The 17,451-nt window shown below is 40.5% G+C and overlaps 2 protein-coding genes across 2 annotated transcripts; one reads left to right on the top strand and one right to left on the bottom strand.

Annotated features, from left to right (window-relative positions):
* Nucleotides 1–3,410: 3,410 nt before the first annotated feature.
* On the top strand, nucleotides 3,411–4,391 carry LOC142629328 (uncharacterized). The gene is made up of 2 exons (XM_075803294.1): nucleotides 3,411–3,661; nucleotides 4,037–4,391. Exons 1-2 carry the CDS (start codon nucleotides 3,411–3,413, stop codon nucleotides 4,389–4,391), a joined length of 606 nt encoding a protein of 201 aa, XP_075659409.1.
* A 10,199-nt stretch (nucleotides 4,392–14,590) lies between these two features.
* LOC142615811 (2-methylpropanoate--CoA ligase CCL4-like) lies at nucleotides 14,591–16,731 on the bottom strand. Its single transcript, XM_075788659.1, has one exon. The coding sequence runs from the start codon at nucleotides 16,593–16,595 to the stop codon at nucleotides 14,907–14,909; it is 1,689 nt and encodes a 562-aa protein (XP_075644774.1). The 5' UTR covers nucleotides 16,596–16,731; the 3' UTR covers nucleotides 14,591–14,906.
* Between the last annotated feature and the right edge of the window lie 720 nt (nucleotides 16,732–17,451).

Here is a 17,451-nt window from a genome sequence, read left to right as displayed (position 1 = left end):
GAGAGAGAGAGAGAGAGAGAAAAAAAAATCAGAAATAGGAAGAGAGAGAGAGAGAGAGAATAAAAAAATAGTATTTATGTTTAAAACGTTGCTACACTACCATCATAAATTTATAATGGTACTATAGCAAAATTTTAAATTTTTTAGAAATACAAGACCGGGGTAATGGTCTCTTTTTGTGCTTTGATGCTAATATATAGCAACACATACCATATACTACACTGGGCACTGATGCTCTTATAATTGTAAAAGTGTGGATCCCATCCTTTGTAGGAAATGTTAATCATGGAAAAAATTATTGTCCAAATCTTTTTTTTTTTTACATACTCGTTAGCTTGCTAAGTTAGTAAATGTGAATTTATCGATAACCTAAAATAAGTAATTTGTGGGTTCTAGACCCAGTTAGCTCAACTGGTAAAATTTTTGATGGTTGAATAAGAGATTTAGGGTTCAATCTCCACCTACACCAAAAACCGATTAGTGTCTTGGTCAGATAGTAAAGAGCTATCATCAAGAGCGGACGCTATAGGTTGAAATTCTCTATAAAAAAAAGTAATTTATTTTAATAAAAAAGTAATAATGAACTGATAATAAGTCTAATTAGTCACTAACCCATGCAACACATGAAAAAATTCAAAAAAATGTTCTAGAACTTATTTATTTATTTATTTTCTTTTTATTACATCTTCATTTAGATTGATGAAAGCTATAAGATTAATTCCTAATAGCCATATGCTCCATTCTGGACTTGCAAAAGCAAAAAATTTATAAATCCTTGCCCCTCCTCTAACGAGCACATTTATTTCCCAATTAAGCAATCTTTCAAAATAGTGCTTCTCATTATTGGTACATTTTGTGGTTGGAAAAGAGATATGAGTGAAATATTTAGTTCACATTGCAAAGTTACAAGCAACTTATAATTTGGTTCAAAATATTTGATGATTGACTTATTTATTGAGGCCTATTATATAAATTGTATACCAAAGTTTTAAGGAACACTCAAGTAATTTAGTAGCTGAACATAGCTTTTTGTAACTCTCAATATTCAACAAGAACCTTCAATATCCAGTCTAATTTAAACTTTGTTCCCCCCCCCCCCCCCCAAAAATAAGTAGCCTAATTTACAAACATGACAGCTTAGTAACTAAGAGAAAACTTTCTTTGAAACTTCTGTGGCACCATCAAATCCCAAACTTGTCAACATGCACTAAAAGTCTTTAAAATCATTTGTGGTGCTTGCTCTTGACCAAAATGTTTCCTTTTCCCTTTAGATCCAAAGAACCAAAAAGCCAGAACCCACCCTCCCCTCTTATATCTCCTAAGAACCAAGAAGTGCACTTGAATTCGCCATTAAGTCGTTTTAACGATACCCAAGCACAATGTCAATGAATTTAATGAAGCCTTGAATTATTAATTTTTTTCAAGTGATTGCATAGTAGGTTGGTCCAGCAGTTCTGTTGTATTATATCAAAAAGTAATATCAATTCCTTTCTAACATATAAAAGAGCATCATCAACATTAAACATGTCGATAACTTAATTGTAAATTAACTTGTAGAAGTAACTATTTGAACTTATTGCTATACACACACAAGAAGAAGTTTGCTATGAAAGACAATTTCATAACTCAAATAACTAAAAATAATTGTAACGCAGGTGTTAAATATGGGTTTAAAAGCATCCTATCAATCATTCAAGACCAATTGCATTATCTAAAATCAGAAAAAAAAAATTATAAAATTTAAGAAATAATATCTTGATGATCCTTGTAGGGATAAAAGGCCCCAAATGCATTTTGGGCCATGGGCTTTGTCTGAGGTTGTTCACTTGTTCGAGGACAGATTAATATAATGAAGATGTCAGACTTAGAGATCCACAAGCAAATTGTGACCGAGGAAACTAAGGGAGGTAATCCGAGGTGGGGTGTCTCCTTGGCTAAGCGAAGTAAGAATCAGATGGTACGTCATGTTATCCAAAATGATCTTCTAGGAGGTCTTGTTGATGAAGATATGTTTCATAGGGGCATAGAGCGCATGAACAGTTATGAAATATCTAAGAGAAAGCTGCTACCACCGCATTGAATGCTCTGTATCCAAATCTTTGGCTGCATTAATGAGAAAGTCATATTTGAATAGTGATTTTCAGCCTTACAGCTATTGCCTAAAGACTTCAGGAAGGTACTGATGGGGCAAGTATCAACGTTAGCAGTCTAGACCTACACGTGGAGAGCGGAAATGAGAGGAAGAAGGAAGTATAAGATAGAAGAAGGTCCCGGAGAAGGGGGATTAAGTGGAGGAGGGAGAAAAAGAAAACACTGTAGACTCAAGAACAACATCTGTAATTTGTCCTTAAGAGAGTAAAATATAAAAACCAACCTCCTCAGCTTAAGTCCGAGGATAGTTTTCACTACACAAATTATTCCAGCTTCCTCCTATTGTGATTTTAGCCTAACGTTATTGTTAACTAAACTCATTAAAACCTAGATTTCTAGCCCACTCTTTACAAATTAATTGTATTGGGCTCTTTGGGTCTATCTCCTTCTCATTTGCGGGCTTAGGTGCAAAGCGTATCCCTACAATTGGCGTCGTCTGTGGGAATTTTATGTTTCAGTGAGTTTAACATCTAGTTATGGTAAATTCAAGTCCATACCAGACAGAGTCCATGAGGTCCCAGCGTCAAGATCACTTTCTCAATCTTGAACGAGGTAAAGACCGAGAGGGAAGTGTACATACCACCCATACTAGCAGGAGTTAGTCACGAAATGGGAGCAGAGTCTCCTATGAGGAGAATGTCAGAGCCATGCAATTGGAGATTGATCATTTGAGGAGAAAGTTTCGTCACAAACAATGGAAGCGAACTCCATCCATTTCTGACTCTTCTTCTGATAAAGGAGGGGATGGCAGTTACAGGCCTAGGTCCAGAACTCTCCCTAGTGAGTCTTTCCCGTATGAAGAGGGCAACCCTTATAATCGAAGGAATAGGAATTCGTCCTGCAAAGGCCTAGGAAATGATGCTATGAGCAGAGCATTGAATCAAATTTCTAAATCACCCTTCACGCGTAGAATTGAAAGAGGAAAAGTTTCTTGGCGTTTCACTCAGCCAACATTCACCATCTACAATGGCCGAACTGACCCTGTGGAGCATGTAAGCCATTTCAACCAGAGGATGGCTGTACACTCCATGAATGAGGCTTTGATGTGCAAGGTGTTCCCATCCAGTTTAGGGCCTGTCTCGATGAGGTGGTTTGACAGCTTGGGATCAAGTTCTATTGATTCCTTTAAGGAACTCACCCGGGCGTTTAGATCTCACTTTATTACATGCAATAGAGTCCCTCGACCCTTGGATTCTCTGTTGTCTATGACTATACGAGAGGGTGAAACCTTAAAAACATACTCAAATAGGTTATAGGAAATGTTCACTGAGATTGATGGGGACTTTGATAATGTGGCCATAAGAACTTTCAAGGTCGGCTTACCTGCCAAGCATGGTCTGAGGAAATCGTTAACGGGGAAACCAGTTAATAATGTACGCCAACTCAAGGACCGCATCAATAAGTATAAATGGGTCGAGGAGGACCATCAGTTAGGTAAAGGAAAGGAAAATGTGGTCTCTCAGGATAGGAGGGACTTCAAATCAGAAAAGTACAACGATAATCGTCCTTGGTAAGATTTTGCTAGGCAGACTAGAGCTGTTGCTATGCCACAAGCAGTCAACACGGTGTTTCGAGAGCCAGTACATCAGATTCTAGAGAAGATCAAGAATGAACCATACTTCAAATGGCCTAATAAGATGGGGGGAGACCCCATGAGACGCAATTAGAATCTTCATTGTCAATATCACCAGGAACAAGGCCACACCATCGAGGATTGCAAGACTTTGTGGAATCATTTGAAGCAATTGGTCAGAGATGGAAGGTTAAAACACTTTTTATAACGGCCCAATGGGCAAGCAGACCACGCAGGCTTAGGGACTCAAGGGAACACTTCTTCAAGGCATCCATTGGGTATAATTAATGTCATTTTTACTGCTCCCGGGAGGACAGGTTTGTGTCCCTCCAAAGTAATGATTGTCGCTCAACTGCCATTTGAGGACTCTAATCATGAGCCAAAGAAGGCTAAAGTTGCAATCCAACTGGCATTGAGTTTCTCAGAGAATGATAAGTTTGGAACTATACAGCTACACAATGATACTTTAGTGGTCACGCTCAAGATAGGGGGGTACGATGTGAGGCATGTACTGGTTGATCAAGGTAGTGGGGTGGAGATTATGTACCCCAACTTGTATAAGGGGTTGGGGTTGAAACTACGGGATTTGACTAGCTATGATTCACCTCTAGTAGGTTTTGATGGAAATATGGATATACCAATGGGGAAAGTCAAGTTACCAGCGTAAACGGGGTCAAAAGTGGTAGAGGTTAACTTCATAGTGGTGGATGCATATTTTCCTTACACAGCCATAGTGGCAAAGCCATAGTGGCAAGGCCAAGCTTCATGCCATAGGGGTTGTCCCTTCCGCTTTGCATTTGAAGGTGAAGTATCCATCTAGCGACCAGGTTGAGGAGCTAATTTAGAGCCAATCTACGGCTAGGCAGTGCTTGGTGGTCGCAATTAGACATCAAGCTGAGGGAGAGTCCTTGGCATCAAATGAGCAAGGTTTGTAGCAATCAAAGGAGCCGATGTTATCTGAGAGTCTAGTGGAGGAAGTAGAATGTGAAGGTTTGGAAAGAGTTTTTAGAAGTAATGATAAAGAGAAGTATTTTCAGGTAGGGGGCTCAACTGCCTCCTCAGGAGAAGGAAGAGTTGATGAAGTTCCTTAGGGAGAACATTGATGTCTTTACTTGGAATGCTTACAAGGCCCCTAGGGAAGATCTGAGCTTCATTTGTCATCATTTGAATGTCAATCCATCCGCCATACCAAGGAAGCAACCACCTCGGCGATCATCTAAAAAATATTCTGAGGCTGTCAAGGAAGAGGTAATCAAGCTCAAGCAAGCAGGGGCTATCATAAAAGTATTTTATCCTGAATGGTTGGCTAATATAGTGGTGGTGAAAAAGAAGAATGGAAAATGGCGGGTATGCGTAGACTTTACGGATTTGAACAAAGTGTACCCCAAAGATCCTTTTCCCATGCCCCGTATTGATTAGTTGGTGGATGCCACTGTTGGGCATCCTCGGATGAATTTTCTAGATGCTTTTCAAGGTTATCACCAAATACCTTTGGCTTTGGATGATCAAGAGAAAACAACCTTCGTCACTCCTACAGGAAACTATTACTACAAAGTAATGCCTTTTGGTTTAAAGAATGTGGGGGCTACCTACCAAAAGATGATGACCAGGATGTTAGAATCGCAACTAGGGAAAAGCATTGAGGTTTATGTAGATGACATGGTGGTGAAGAGTAAGGTGGTGTCTGAGCGCGTGGGGAACCTTAGGAACATTTTCGAGATACTAAGGAAACATAAATTATGCCTATATGCTTCCAAATGCTCTTTTGGTGTGGGGTCCGGTAAATTTTTGGGTTTTATGGTCACACATTATGGAATCGAAGTCAATCCTGATCAAGTTAAGACGATTAACAGCTTGCAGCCACCTTATAATCCTAAAGAAGTTCAAAAATTGACGAGAATGATTGCTGCCTTGAACCGATTAATCTTTCGATCCGTGGACAGATGTAGGCATTTCTTCTAGTTGCTGAATAAATGGAAGGGATTCAAATAGACTAAGGAGTGTGCTTTCGATTTTCAACAACTAAAGGAATATCTTTCTCAGCCACCTATTATGTCTAGGCCCGTGGAGGATGAGGTATTGTTTGCTTACATTGTTGTGGCTTCCCATGTCACTAGTTTGGTGCTGATAAGGGTTGACAATGGTGTACAGAGGCCAGTTTATTATGTAAGTAAATCATTGCATGAAGTTGAGATTCGTTACTTACCACTGGAAAGGGCTATTTTGGTGCTGATAAGGCTATTTTGGCAGTGGTGTATGCTACGCGTAAGCTTCCCCACTACTTCCAGTCCCACATAGTTGTGGTCTTAACCTAACTCCCGCTTAGGTCTCTACTTCGAAGTGCTGATTATATGGGAAGGATTGCCAAGTGGGGTACAATTCTGGGAAGGATTATCAAGTATATGCCACGCATCTCTGTAAAAAGCCTGGTCCTCGCCGACTTGGTGGCCGAGTTCACTAAGCCCTCATTAGAAGAAAATACTAAGAAGTCGGACATAGATGAAAAATCAGTTGGCATGATCTCCCTAAAGGAATCTCTGTCATGGAAGGTGTACGTGGATGGCGCGGAAAATTAAAGAGGATCAGGAGTGGGGCTAGTTGTAATATCTCCGGATAAGATCGTTATTGAGAAATCTTTGAGGATGGATTTCTCGGCCATGAATAATGAAGCCAAGTATGAAGCTCTACTAGTAGCAATGACCATGATTCAGAAGATGGGAGGGAAGGCTATAGAGATGTTCTCGGATTCAGGATTGGTTGTAGGCTAAGTGAAAGGGGAGCTGGAAGCCAGAGATGCGAGGATGAAGGAGTATTTAAGTCAGGTTAGACGTTTGCAATCAAAGTTTGAGTCATTCACCTTAGTGCAAATTCCTAGAAGCAAAAATACCCATGCTGATTCTCTAGCCACCTTGGCAACGTCCTCAGCACAGAGCTTACCTCGGGTTATCTTGATGGAAGATTTGTTTAAGCCTACTAAGATGAATGTGGATATAGTTCGTGTTCATCATATTAGGGTGGGTCCTAGTTGGATGGACCCCATTGTGCTATACCTTAAAGAGAACATCTTACCTAAGGAAAAGTTTAAGGCTGACAAAGTACGTAGAAAAGCTCCTCAATTTTGGCTATCTGAAGATCGAAAGTTATATAAGCGCTCTTTTTCTAGACTGTACCTGCTGTGTATACACCCTGAAGCAACAGAGCTACTTGTAGAAGAATTACATAAAAGGATTTATGGAAGTCACATAGGAGGTAGATCCTTATCTCATAGGGCCCATACCCAAGGATACTGGTGGCCCAATATACAGAGGGAAACACTAGAGTATATGAAGAAGTATGACCATTGTTAGAGATTTGCTCCCAACATTCATCAACCAGGGGGCGTCCTCAATCCTCTATCCAGCCTTTAGCCTTTTACTCAATTGGGTCTAGATATTGTAGGACCCTTCCCCAAGGCAACAGGGAATAGGAGATGGCTACTGGTCGACACAAATTATTTCACTAAATGGGTTGAAACCGAGCCACTGCCAAATATCAAAGACCTGGATGCAAAAAGATTTGTTTGGAAAAACATTGTCACCCGGTTTGGAATTCCTCATACCTTTATCTCAGATAATGGCCTTCAGTTTGATAGTAAGGCCTTCAGAAGATATTGCTGCGATTTGGGCATTACGAACAGATATTCCACCCCGACTTATTCACAAGGAAATGGACAGGCTGAGGTTGTTAATAAGGTAATAGTAAATGGGCTCAAGAAGAGATTAGATGATGTTAAGGCAATATGGATGGAAGAACTGCCACACATCCTTTGAACATATATGACTACACCTCGTAGGTCCACGGGGGAGACTTCCTTTTCAATGACTTATTGGGCCGAGGCTGTAATTCCTCTCGAATCCGATTTCCCAACGCTGAGGGCGAGCTCTTTTATTTCGAGCAACAATGATGGGTTGTTGGAAAGGATCTTGGATTTGGTTGAAGAACGAAGGGAAAGTGCCATGGTTCAATTAGCATATTATCAACACAAGCTCAAACAGAGTTATCACTCAAACGTGAAGTTAAGAGCACTAGCGCTAGGGGATTTGGTATTAAGGAAGATTTTGGGTATTGCAAAAAATTCAATTTGGGGAAAATTAGGGCCAAACTGCGAAGGGCCATACCGCATCACTTTAGTAGCTAGAATAGGGGTTTATTATCTTAAAGACGTAGATGAAAATGTTGTACCACGTCTCTAGAATGTAAATAACTTGCGAATGTATTATTATTAACGAAAGTCTTTTCTTTTATATATCACCTATTACTTCACGCGTTACATTCATTACTCCTCTAAGTATAAAACAGAACATTGGCTATGCCTGGCTCCTCAGACCACATACCTTGGAAAAATTGATATCTTCCATTATTTTTCTAAATGTTAAACAGAACCTTAGTTATGTCTAGTTCCCTGGACCACCTACTTTGGGTAAATTAATACTTCAGGTTAACCTTTCTAAGTATCAAATAAAACCTTGGTTATGCCTGGTCCTTTGGACCACATACCTTGGAAAAATTGATATCTTCCATCATTTCTCTAAGTGTTAAATAGAACTTTAGTTATGTCTGGTTCCCTAGACCACCAACTTCGGGTAAATTATTACTTCAGGTTAACTTTTCTAAATATCAAACAAAATCTTGGCTATGTCTAGCTCCTCGGACTACATACCTTGGATAAATTGATATTTTTCAACATATTTCTATGTGTTGAAATTAATCTTGGTTACATTTGGCTCCTCGGATCACATACCTTGGATATTCCTACAACAGTGATCTGGACAAATGGAAGTTCATAAGCATCACTTAAAGCATTTGTAAGTATATCAAATATATCTGTTGCCTGGTCAATATTTGATTACTTCCTCAAGATCTTTAGGCTTATGAGGAATGATGTGGATGGTTGCTCTGTTGTGATGTATGAATTACAAAGTTAAAAGTGTGTTTTACTAATGTTATTGACTTGGTAATTGTTGACTTAGTATTACCACTTATGTAAATATCAAAGGGGGGCATATCTCATTGTCTTGTTAAGTAAGTACTAAGTAAAATAGAAACTGTATAAGGAAAAAATATAAACATCATAAACATGAAAGAAAAACTTGTCATCTTCATTAATCTAAGCCTTGGGAAAAGGCAGTTTACTTACAAATGTCTACTTGTACAACTAAAAAACAAAACAAAAAATAGAAAAATGTAGTAAATAAAACCCTAAGAGCTAGTTTTGGTTGGAGGAGGAGGGTCTTCTTTCTTGCGCGTTTGAGGGGCAGGATCATCTTTGAACTTGGGGTCAGCCTATTTGGATTTGGCCTCTGCCTCCTTCACTTTAGCTGCAGCATCAAGGACCTTAGCAGCATCTTTGGCCTTGGTAGCGTCCTTAGCCTCGGCTGCGTCCTTAGCCTCGGCTGCGTCCTTAGCCTCTAAGGGAGGTTTGACCTCCTTGCCCTTGCCTTTATCCTTGTTCACATCAGCCCCTTGGATTTGATCACTAGCTTGACTAGATCCTTTGGAAGCCTTAGTGAGGGGAGGAATGGCTTGCGCAGTCAGGAGCTACTCAGAGGATTCGGGGGCAATGGTAGGAGAGGGAGTAGGGGCAGTTAAGACTTCTCAGATGTCAGGAAGGTAGTAAACACTCCCAGTCTACCTCCACTCTGAGGAAGCAGGGACCCCTGCAAGGTCAAAGGTCTTTTCTCACGTCTCCTTGCAATAATCCCTGCACACCTCGACCAGCTCCTCAGCCAACCGAATCTTGGTTTCTTCCACCCCGAGGTTGTAAAATGCTTGCCTTGCGAATTTCGCAGCTTTCTTGGCCACCTGAGCGACGGCTTTGGCCTTCTCCAAATCAGCTTTAAGGTCCATAACCAGCTGCTTTTGTGTGGTTAGATCTATTTCTCTAAGATGAAGCTGTTTGTGCTGATCTTTAGCTTGGTCCCGAGCACCTTTTAAGCTAGATTTTGAGCTCTTCCGCACCCTTTCCTCAAAGATCAACTTGTTAGCCAACTCTTGGTTCTCCTGCTTCGCAGCTCCCAAGGCTTTGGTAGTCTGAGTGTGGAGTTGGGCCTCAACTTGGGTCTTCTTCCAAGCGTCCTTAACCCACTCCTCGGCTATAAAAACTTCTTGGATAGCCTGTATAAAAATGGTAGAGGAGTCCCATGAAGGAGAAAAAGAGAGCGGGTAAGAGAATAAAGAATGAAAAGAACGCCCTAGCATTTATCTAACAGTTACGATAGTAAAATTTACCATGATAAGATCCCTCTCCAGCGACATGAAGAGGTCTTGCTACCTCATGTGCTTCAGAGCATTCATGTCTTTTGGCAGGAGGATGGGCTGCTCCAAAGCTTCAGCAATGTAGGCAGAGTGCCCTCTCCGGAATTTTCTAATGGAGGAATTCCATGGGATAGCAGCGCCCTTCAATTCCAGTTGAGGAGCCCAAACGCTTTGTTGTCGCACCTCGGCTGCAGATGGGTCCTCCCTATTGTCCACAGGAGAGACTTGTTTAGCCTTGGCCATCTTTTTTTGCTTGGCCTCTTTTTGAGGAATCATCTCACCCTCCTTCATTTCCTGTTCCTTCCTTTTCTTCTTCAAATTGGCTATGGGAAGCAGGCCAGTTGTGGTTGTAGGAGAAGGAGGGTGAGGGGGAAGGGTGAGTGGTAGTTAGGGTTTAGAGGCCACTTTGGATGATGACCCCTTGTGCCTCGCAGCCATGGGGTCCTTTAAGCCCTTTCTCGGATTCAAAGCCATTGATTCTTCCTCCTTGGAATCACTGTGTACCTCGGCGATTATCAACTGAGGGAAACGAGCTGTTGAGGATCTATCAAGCTCGCCCTCGGAATCCGAGAGGTTGATGGGATCAACTTGCACCTTTTCTTCTTTTTTGAGTTGGAATTGATCTATTTCCTCCTCGAGTGAAAGGCGTGAAAAAGTGGATTCTTCCCTTAGAGCTGCTACTTCAGGGCGAACGAGAGGGGGAAGTAACTCGTTGGGCATAACGTCCTCTCGGCACAACGTCCTCTCGAGCAAGAAATCCAGGTTTGGAAATGTCTATCCTTTGGCGCTTAGGGTCGCCTACTGTAATTACATGACCTACGCCCTGGAAGACGTCCGATATCGGTTCGAAGCCCAAGATGAGGCGGACCGCCCTCAGCTGCCCGTCCTCACTCACTCACACACACCTCGGACCTTAAGACTCTGTTGAGGTCTTTGACGTTCACTAGGCTTAAGCGAGGCGCTACGTGTTTTTTGTCTGCAAAAATAGCCGAGGATCAAATCACGATCAAATCAATAAAGTCCGTCATCAAAAGGAAATGAATGTAAAAAAAAAAAAAAAGAACACAAAGCTAAGAGAACTAAATCTCGGGCCAAGGGACCTAATCCCAGGGTACCCCACTTGGCTTTCCCTTTCGAATTGGGTAGTGAAGACCTTTGTGCCACTCCCTAGAGGCAATTAGGTAGTCGTCTTTCATGCACTTGTTGGACTTGGGAAGACACGATATAAGCCTAACAATGCTAGGCCTAGACTTGAGGTAATACCCCAAGTCAGTGAGTGAGTGACAGTCGTACATATGGATGACGTCGTGCCATGTGAGTCCCAAACCTATCTGCTCGTTGAGAGCATCAACGTTACCTAAAATTCTAAATACATTAGGCGCGACTGGTGAGGGCACAACCTATGGTTGTATAGTTAGTCTCGAGTTACACTCCCCATTGGAAGCGTCATTCCTCCTTCTATGAAAGCGATCATAGGAATAACGACCTCCCCTTCTTTCCTATCAATAACTATCTAATTTGGGGCACAATACCTCAGGGCAACTCCCTGTGGGATGTGGTATTTGGCTCTAAATCCCTCCATACCAGCGGGAGTGTCTACTAGATCTTTGAATCTACCCATTTGAACAAATTAAAGAAAATGATTTTGAAAAAGGTATAAAGGTCGAGAGGCCGAGGAGAAAAGATCCTAGGAGTGTGAAAACTTACGACAAAAAGAACAGGTGACACTTTAGGAACTTCTTGAGAGTTAGGGAAGTGGAGAATTCTTGGAAGCAGGAGAGTTCGAAAATTCTTAGGGGATAACAAATTTGTAAAGTAAAGGAAAATTGTGATCTCCCAGGCATTTTATATAGGAGGCGAGATTGAGTGGGAGTTATCCCGCTCAAAATTCAAGAAGAAATTATAATCGTAGGATCTACATCCCACTATAGAATGTGGAGGACAGAGCGCCGCCGGGAACATTTAATGAGGCATCACGGGCTTTGAAGCATCAAAAAAAGTTCCAGAACGTACGAAACAACACTCTCATGTGTGGAGGTTAAGGAAGTCTGTAAAAGTTGTTGCACTGGATCAAAACCCCAATTTTCTCCTCGTATAAGAGAGAAAAATGGAGTTTTGAGGGGCTATTGTAAGGATAAAAGGCCTAAAATGCATTTTGGGTCATGGACTTTGTCCGAGGTTGTTCACTTGTCCAAGCACAGATTAATAGTAATGAAGATGTCAGGCCTAGAGATCCACAAGCAAATTGTGACCGAGGAAACTAAGGGAGGTAATCCGAGGAGGGGTGTCTCCTCGGCTAAGCAAAGTAAGGATCAGATAGTACGTCATGTTGTCCAGAATGATCTTTTAGGAGGTCTTGTTGATGAAGATATGTTTCATGGGGGCACAGAGCGCAATAACAGTTATGAAATATTTAAGAGAAAGTTGTTACAACCGCATTGAATGCTCTGTATCCAAATCTCTGGCTGCATTTATGAGAAAGTGATATCTGAACAGTGATTTTCAGCCTTACAACTATTACCTAAAGACTTTAGGAATGTGCAGATAAGACAAGTATCAACGTTAGTAGTCTAAAACTACACATGGAGAGCGAAAATGAGAGGAAGAAGGAAGTATAAGATAGAAGAAGGTCTCGAAGAAGGGGGATCAAGTGGAGGAGGGAGAAAAAAAAAAACATTGTAGTCTCAAGAATAACATTTGTAATTTGTCCTTAAAGGAGTGAAATATAAAAACCAACGTCCTCGGCTTAATTCCGAGGACAGTTTTCACTATACAAATTATTCCAGCTTCCTCCTATTGTGATTTTAGCCCAAGGTTATTGTTAACTAAACTCATTAAAACCTAGATTTTTAGCCCACTCTCTACAAATTAATTGTATTGGGCTCTTTGGACCTATCACCTTCCCATTTGTGGGCGTAGGTGCAAAGCGTGTTCCTACAATCCTAAAAAAACCCACCTAAAATGTTAGATCTTGATTAACCTTGAAAGCTCGAATTTGTGTTAAAACACAAGAGCTTGTTCAGACCCTCAAATAAAAATTACGGCTGGATCTCTTTTACTCTAACTTAGACTAAGTGCTGAACAAGAGTAAATAAGCGCAATGAACTGATAACACTACCCTAAGTCATTTTCATTTATTATCAACAATAAAATGAAAGCTTAAAGAGTAAGGAAGAGAGATGCAAACATAAGATAATATTAAGACGTGTTATCGAAGAGGAAACCGAAGAACTCGACGAAAAACCTCTTCGCGACCCTCCAAGTCGAAATCGATCCACTAGAGAATAAAGTTGGAGTACACAAATAATAAAAGACCATTCAAGTCTAGTCTACTCCATGTACTTGAGCCCTCCAAGCTGCTGCTACCAACTGACTTCTCAGAGCCTTGTCTTCTCTAACTTTCTGAATCCCGTAATTCAGCCTCATTGCATCTGCTAATGAATGGCTCCTTTCAATACTTCCCAGCAGCACCAAAATCTCACTTTACACTCAGTATGAGTGTGGTAAGTGTTTGGGCTAGCAATCTCTTAAAGATTTAGAGATTGAGAGGTAGGAGTTGAGGAAAATCACAAGGAAATGTGTAGATGATTCTGGGTATAACAATTTCTAACTCTCAAGTGAATTTTCTAGGCTTTTCTCTCTGAAAAGCTCTGCTTACAATATATGGGTAATGAGGATATATATAGCATAGGAAAAGACTTGGTAAAGCAAAACACAACTTTTTGCCAAAAAGAGACTTGCGCGAGTCCTTCGCGGGTTGGCCCTTTCCACGAGACAGTCGCGAAAATGACATCCTAGCACGACTCTTCATCTTCCAGTCATGTGCTCCACACATAGCTCTTTCGCGGGTTGATTCTCACGAGACATTCGTGAGCTAGTCGCAAAATCAACTTGTTCAACTTTTGAACCTTGATTCTTCACTGATCTCTCATACTCATCCCTTACAATTAAATCCACATACATACAAAGAAAATAATTGAATAAATTACAATTAAATTTGGCACGGAATTAAAGTCAACACAATATAATTGAAAATCATAACTTTACAAACTTAAAGGCAATAATGATCATTATGATAATTTTAAGATAATTCAAGATGATTATTAACTAATCCACCTAATTAATTGCATTATTCAATAGAAACAGTTTATGAATTGATGATAATTAACCAACTTTACCAAACAAATATACATGGCTACCAAAGTAAACTATCACGTATGTTCTGTTTGTTTTAGCGATAATATTTTTTAGAAAATAAGTCATTTTACAAAAAATGTTTTCTATAAAATAACCCTAAATAAGTTTTTAAAAAAATTTCAAACTTTTCTTCTTTAGCATACTGTGAATAATTTTTTTTTAAAAATTAGTAAAAAATAATCTTTAAAAATAAATTATACTACTTTTATTGACTAAAATTAATTTTTTATTTTTTATGTTATGCAACCAGACATTAGAATATACGAAAAATTATCCGCAAAGATCTCCAGACAAGCAAAACAGTAGGTAGCTTTCTAGAGCAATTACTAATTTATTATAATTTCACCTAGCTTTATGCGGAAAAACCAAAAGACAAAGACAAAACAGTAGTTGCTCTTATTGGCATACTTTTAGGGTTCAAGTTGCAATCAAAAGATGAAAAAAGAAAAAGAAAGAGTAAAGTTGGTGTCACGTAAAGTGGCACCATTTGTGCTACAGTTCCTCTATACGGCGAGTTGTGAATGACAGGGAAATGGGAACTACCGTTACCTTTCTACCCATTTCGCCACGTGGGCGAATTAATTTGTGCTGCTTTTATTTGACCAGCATTACTAAAAAAATAAAAGTCCCAATAGGGTTCAAGACTTCACGTCACGAGTTGTTGACTAGACTCTGGCGAGTCAACTCAACTCTACATCCGACTCCCCCTTGAGGAACCCATGGCCTTGGCAATGTCTCTGAGCACAAACTTCTGAATCTTCCCAGTCGAAGTCTTTGGTAGCTCATCCTTAAACACTATCGTCTTAGGTACCATATAGCGCGGCAATTTAGCTCTACAAAACTCCATAATCTCCTTCTCACTGGGCTTCGATTTCAAACTTTCCTTCAAGCTCACAAAAGCACAAGGTGTCTCACCCCAAAACTCATCAGGCCGAGCCACCACAGCTGCTTCATTAATCGCTGGATGTGTATATAGCACAGACTCAACTTCCACACTGCTCAAATTCTCTCCACCGCTTATGATCACATCCTTGGATCTATCTTTGATCTCCAAATACCCATCTGGATGCATAACTCCCACATCGCCAGTGTAAAACCAACCATTCTCTTTCATACATTTAGAGGTACCCTCTGGATCTTTGAAATAACCAAGCATCACTGCCCCACCTCTGAGTACAACTTCACCGAGTGTTAACCCATCTCGTTTCACACTCACTCCAGACTCAGCATCCACAACATCCACTTCAGTCATCCCAACAATCTTCACTCCTTGTCTAGACTTTAGCCTCGCTCTTTCACTCGCTGGCAACCGATTCCACTTTCGTTTCCACGCGCACGAAACAACGAGTCCAGCCGTTTCAGTCAACCCGTAGCCATGACTCACCACAAAACCCAAGGACTCGGTCCTAAACAGTACAGCGGCTGGTGGTGGAGCTCCAGCTGTGAGAATATGAACTGGGTTTTGAAGCTTTTCATTGTTGGGTGAGTTTGTTAACATGTTTAGCACCACAGGCGCACCGCACATGTGAGTCACACCATGTTTTTTGATGAGATCAAAGATTACTGGTCCATCGAATTTGCGAAGACAAATATTAGTCGCACCCATGGCTGCCATTCCCCACGAAAAGCACCATCCATTAGCGTGGAACATAGGTAGGGTCCACAAATAAACAGGCTGCTTTGGTACGCCCCAATCCACAATAGAAGTAACGGTGACGAAGAATATACCTCTGTGACAGTGAACTACGCCTTTTGGAGAAGAGGTTGTACCCGAAGTGTAGTTCAATATCATCGGGTCCCACTCCGATAATTGGTCTTGGTCCCACTTGAATTCAGGGTCACCTTTCTCCACCAAACTCTCGTACTCGCAGCTAAAATCAACGATGGAAGATGATGATGATGAGGAAGAGAGAGCTTCACCACCATCATCATCATCGTCATCGTCGGTGATGAGGACGAGTTGAGGGCGTTGAGTATTGGGAGGGAAGAGAGAGAGAGCTTGGAGGATGAGAGAGGAAGCCAGGTGGTCAACGAAGACGAGTTTTGATTCGCTGTGGCGGAGGAGTACGGAGATCGTACGAGCGTTGAGGCGCGTGTTGATGCTGTGGAGGATAGCACCGGACATGGGCACAGCGAAGTGGAGCTCGTACATGGCGGGGATGTTGGGGGCTATGACAGACACCACGTGGCCTCTCTTGATGCCGAGCGATCTTATCGATGAGGCTAGTTGGAGACATCGACGGTGGGTCTGTGACCACGTGTAGGTGGTGGTGTTGTAGATGACGGAAGTGCAGTCACCGTACACAGTGGCTGCTCTTTCTAGGAAGCCTAGTGGGGTTAGAGGTGATGAGTTCGCTTTTCTTGACCTCAACTCTTCCATTACTCTCCGTCTCCGTCTCTCTTTGTCTGTATTTTTTTTCAGGGATAAAATTAAAATCTAGAAAGTGGGGATTTTTGGTGATTAAAAATTTGCTTCTTGTGAAGAAGATAAGATTCCAAAATCATATGTGATTGTGAAATCCACTCGTTGTGCCAACTCATTTGACGTATTGAATATAAGTGTTTGGATAAGTTCACGTTTTGTGTTTTTGTTTTTTTTCAGTTGAGCGCCTTCCACTGTTTATTGTTCTTAGAGTTGGTTTGGATAGAACTTATTTTGCTGAAACTGAAAACTGAAAATTGAAAACACTGTAACAAAATAATTTTTAAATGTGTGAATAGTACCGTAGGACCCATTTTTAATGAAAAAGTTGTTAAAAAGTGAAATTTGTGGGACCCATAAACAGTGCATTTGTGCACTGTTCATGGCTGAATAGTCAAACCTTGCGGCTGGGTTTGAAAAAAAAAAAAAAAAAAAAAAGGAAGCAAAACGCAAACGCAGCCATAAAAGCTGTATCCAAACGGGCAATTATTGTGCATGAATCGAATATTTTCAGTTTTTAGTAAAATAAGCGGTATTTAATCGAATTTAATGTCTATTTGTCTAAGTTTTTTTTCCTAATATTTTTATAAAAATAAAATAATTAAATTAAATTATTTGAGAATCTATATATAAAAAAAAGGTATATTATTTACAAAATTGGTGGATTGTTTAGAAAAGTTTATATCCAGGTCTTGGGGTTTGCTTATTTTGCAAAAATTAAAATTTGTTGCTGAAAGTACGGTAGATAAAAGTAAAATTTAGCTAAAATAGTATATTAGAACCCATGAATAATATCAAAAGTATAGTAAGACCT

This window comes from Castanea sativa, chromosome 1, assembly GCF_040712315.1.
Source record: "Castanea sativa cultivar Marrone di Chiusa Pesio chromosome 1, ASM4071231v1".
NCBI classification, from domain to species: Eukaryota; Viridiplantae; Streptophyta; class Magnoliopsida; order Fagales; family Fagaceae; genus Castanea; species Castanea sativa.
Note: the sequence above shows the minus strand (reverse complement) of the source record. Positions and strands in the feature narration are given on the sequence as shown.

Coding starts and splice junctions, on each gene's coding strand:
- LOC142629328 (XM_075803294.1), top strand. CDS start 3,411: ATGTTCACTGAGATTGATGGGGACTTTGATAATGTGGCCATAAGAACT. Junction 3,662..4,036: donor TACAACGATAATCGTCCTTG/GTAAGATTTTGC, acceptor TGCTCCCGGGAG/GACAGGTTTGTGTCCCTCCA.
- LOC142615811 (XM_075788659.1), bottom strand. CDS start 16,595: ATGGAAGAGTTGAGGTCAAGAAAAGCGAACTCATCACCTCTAACCCCA.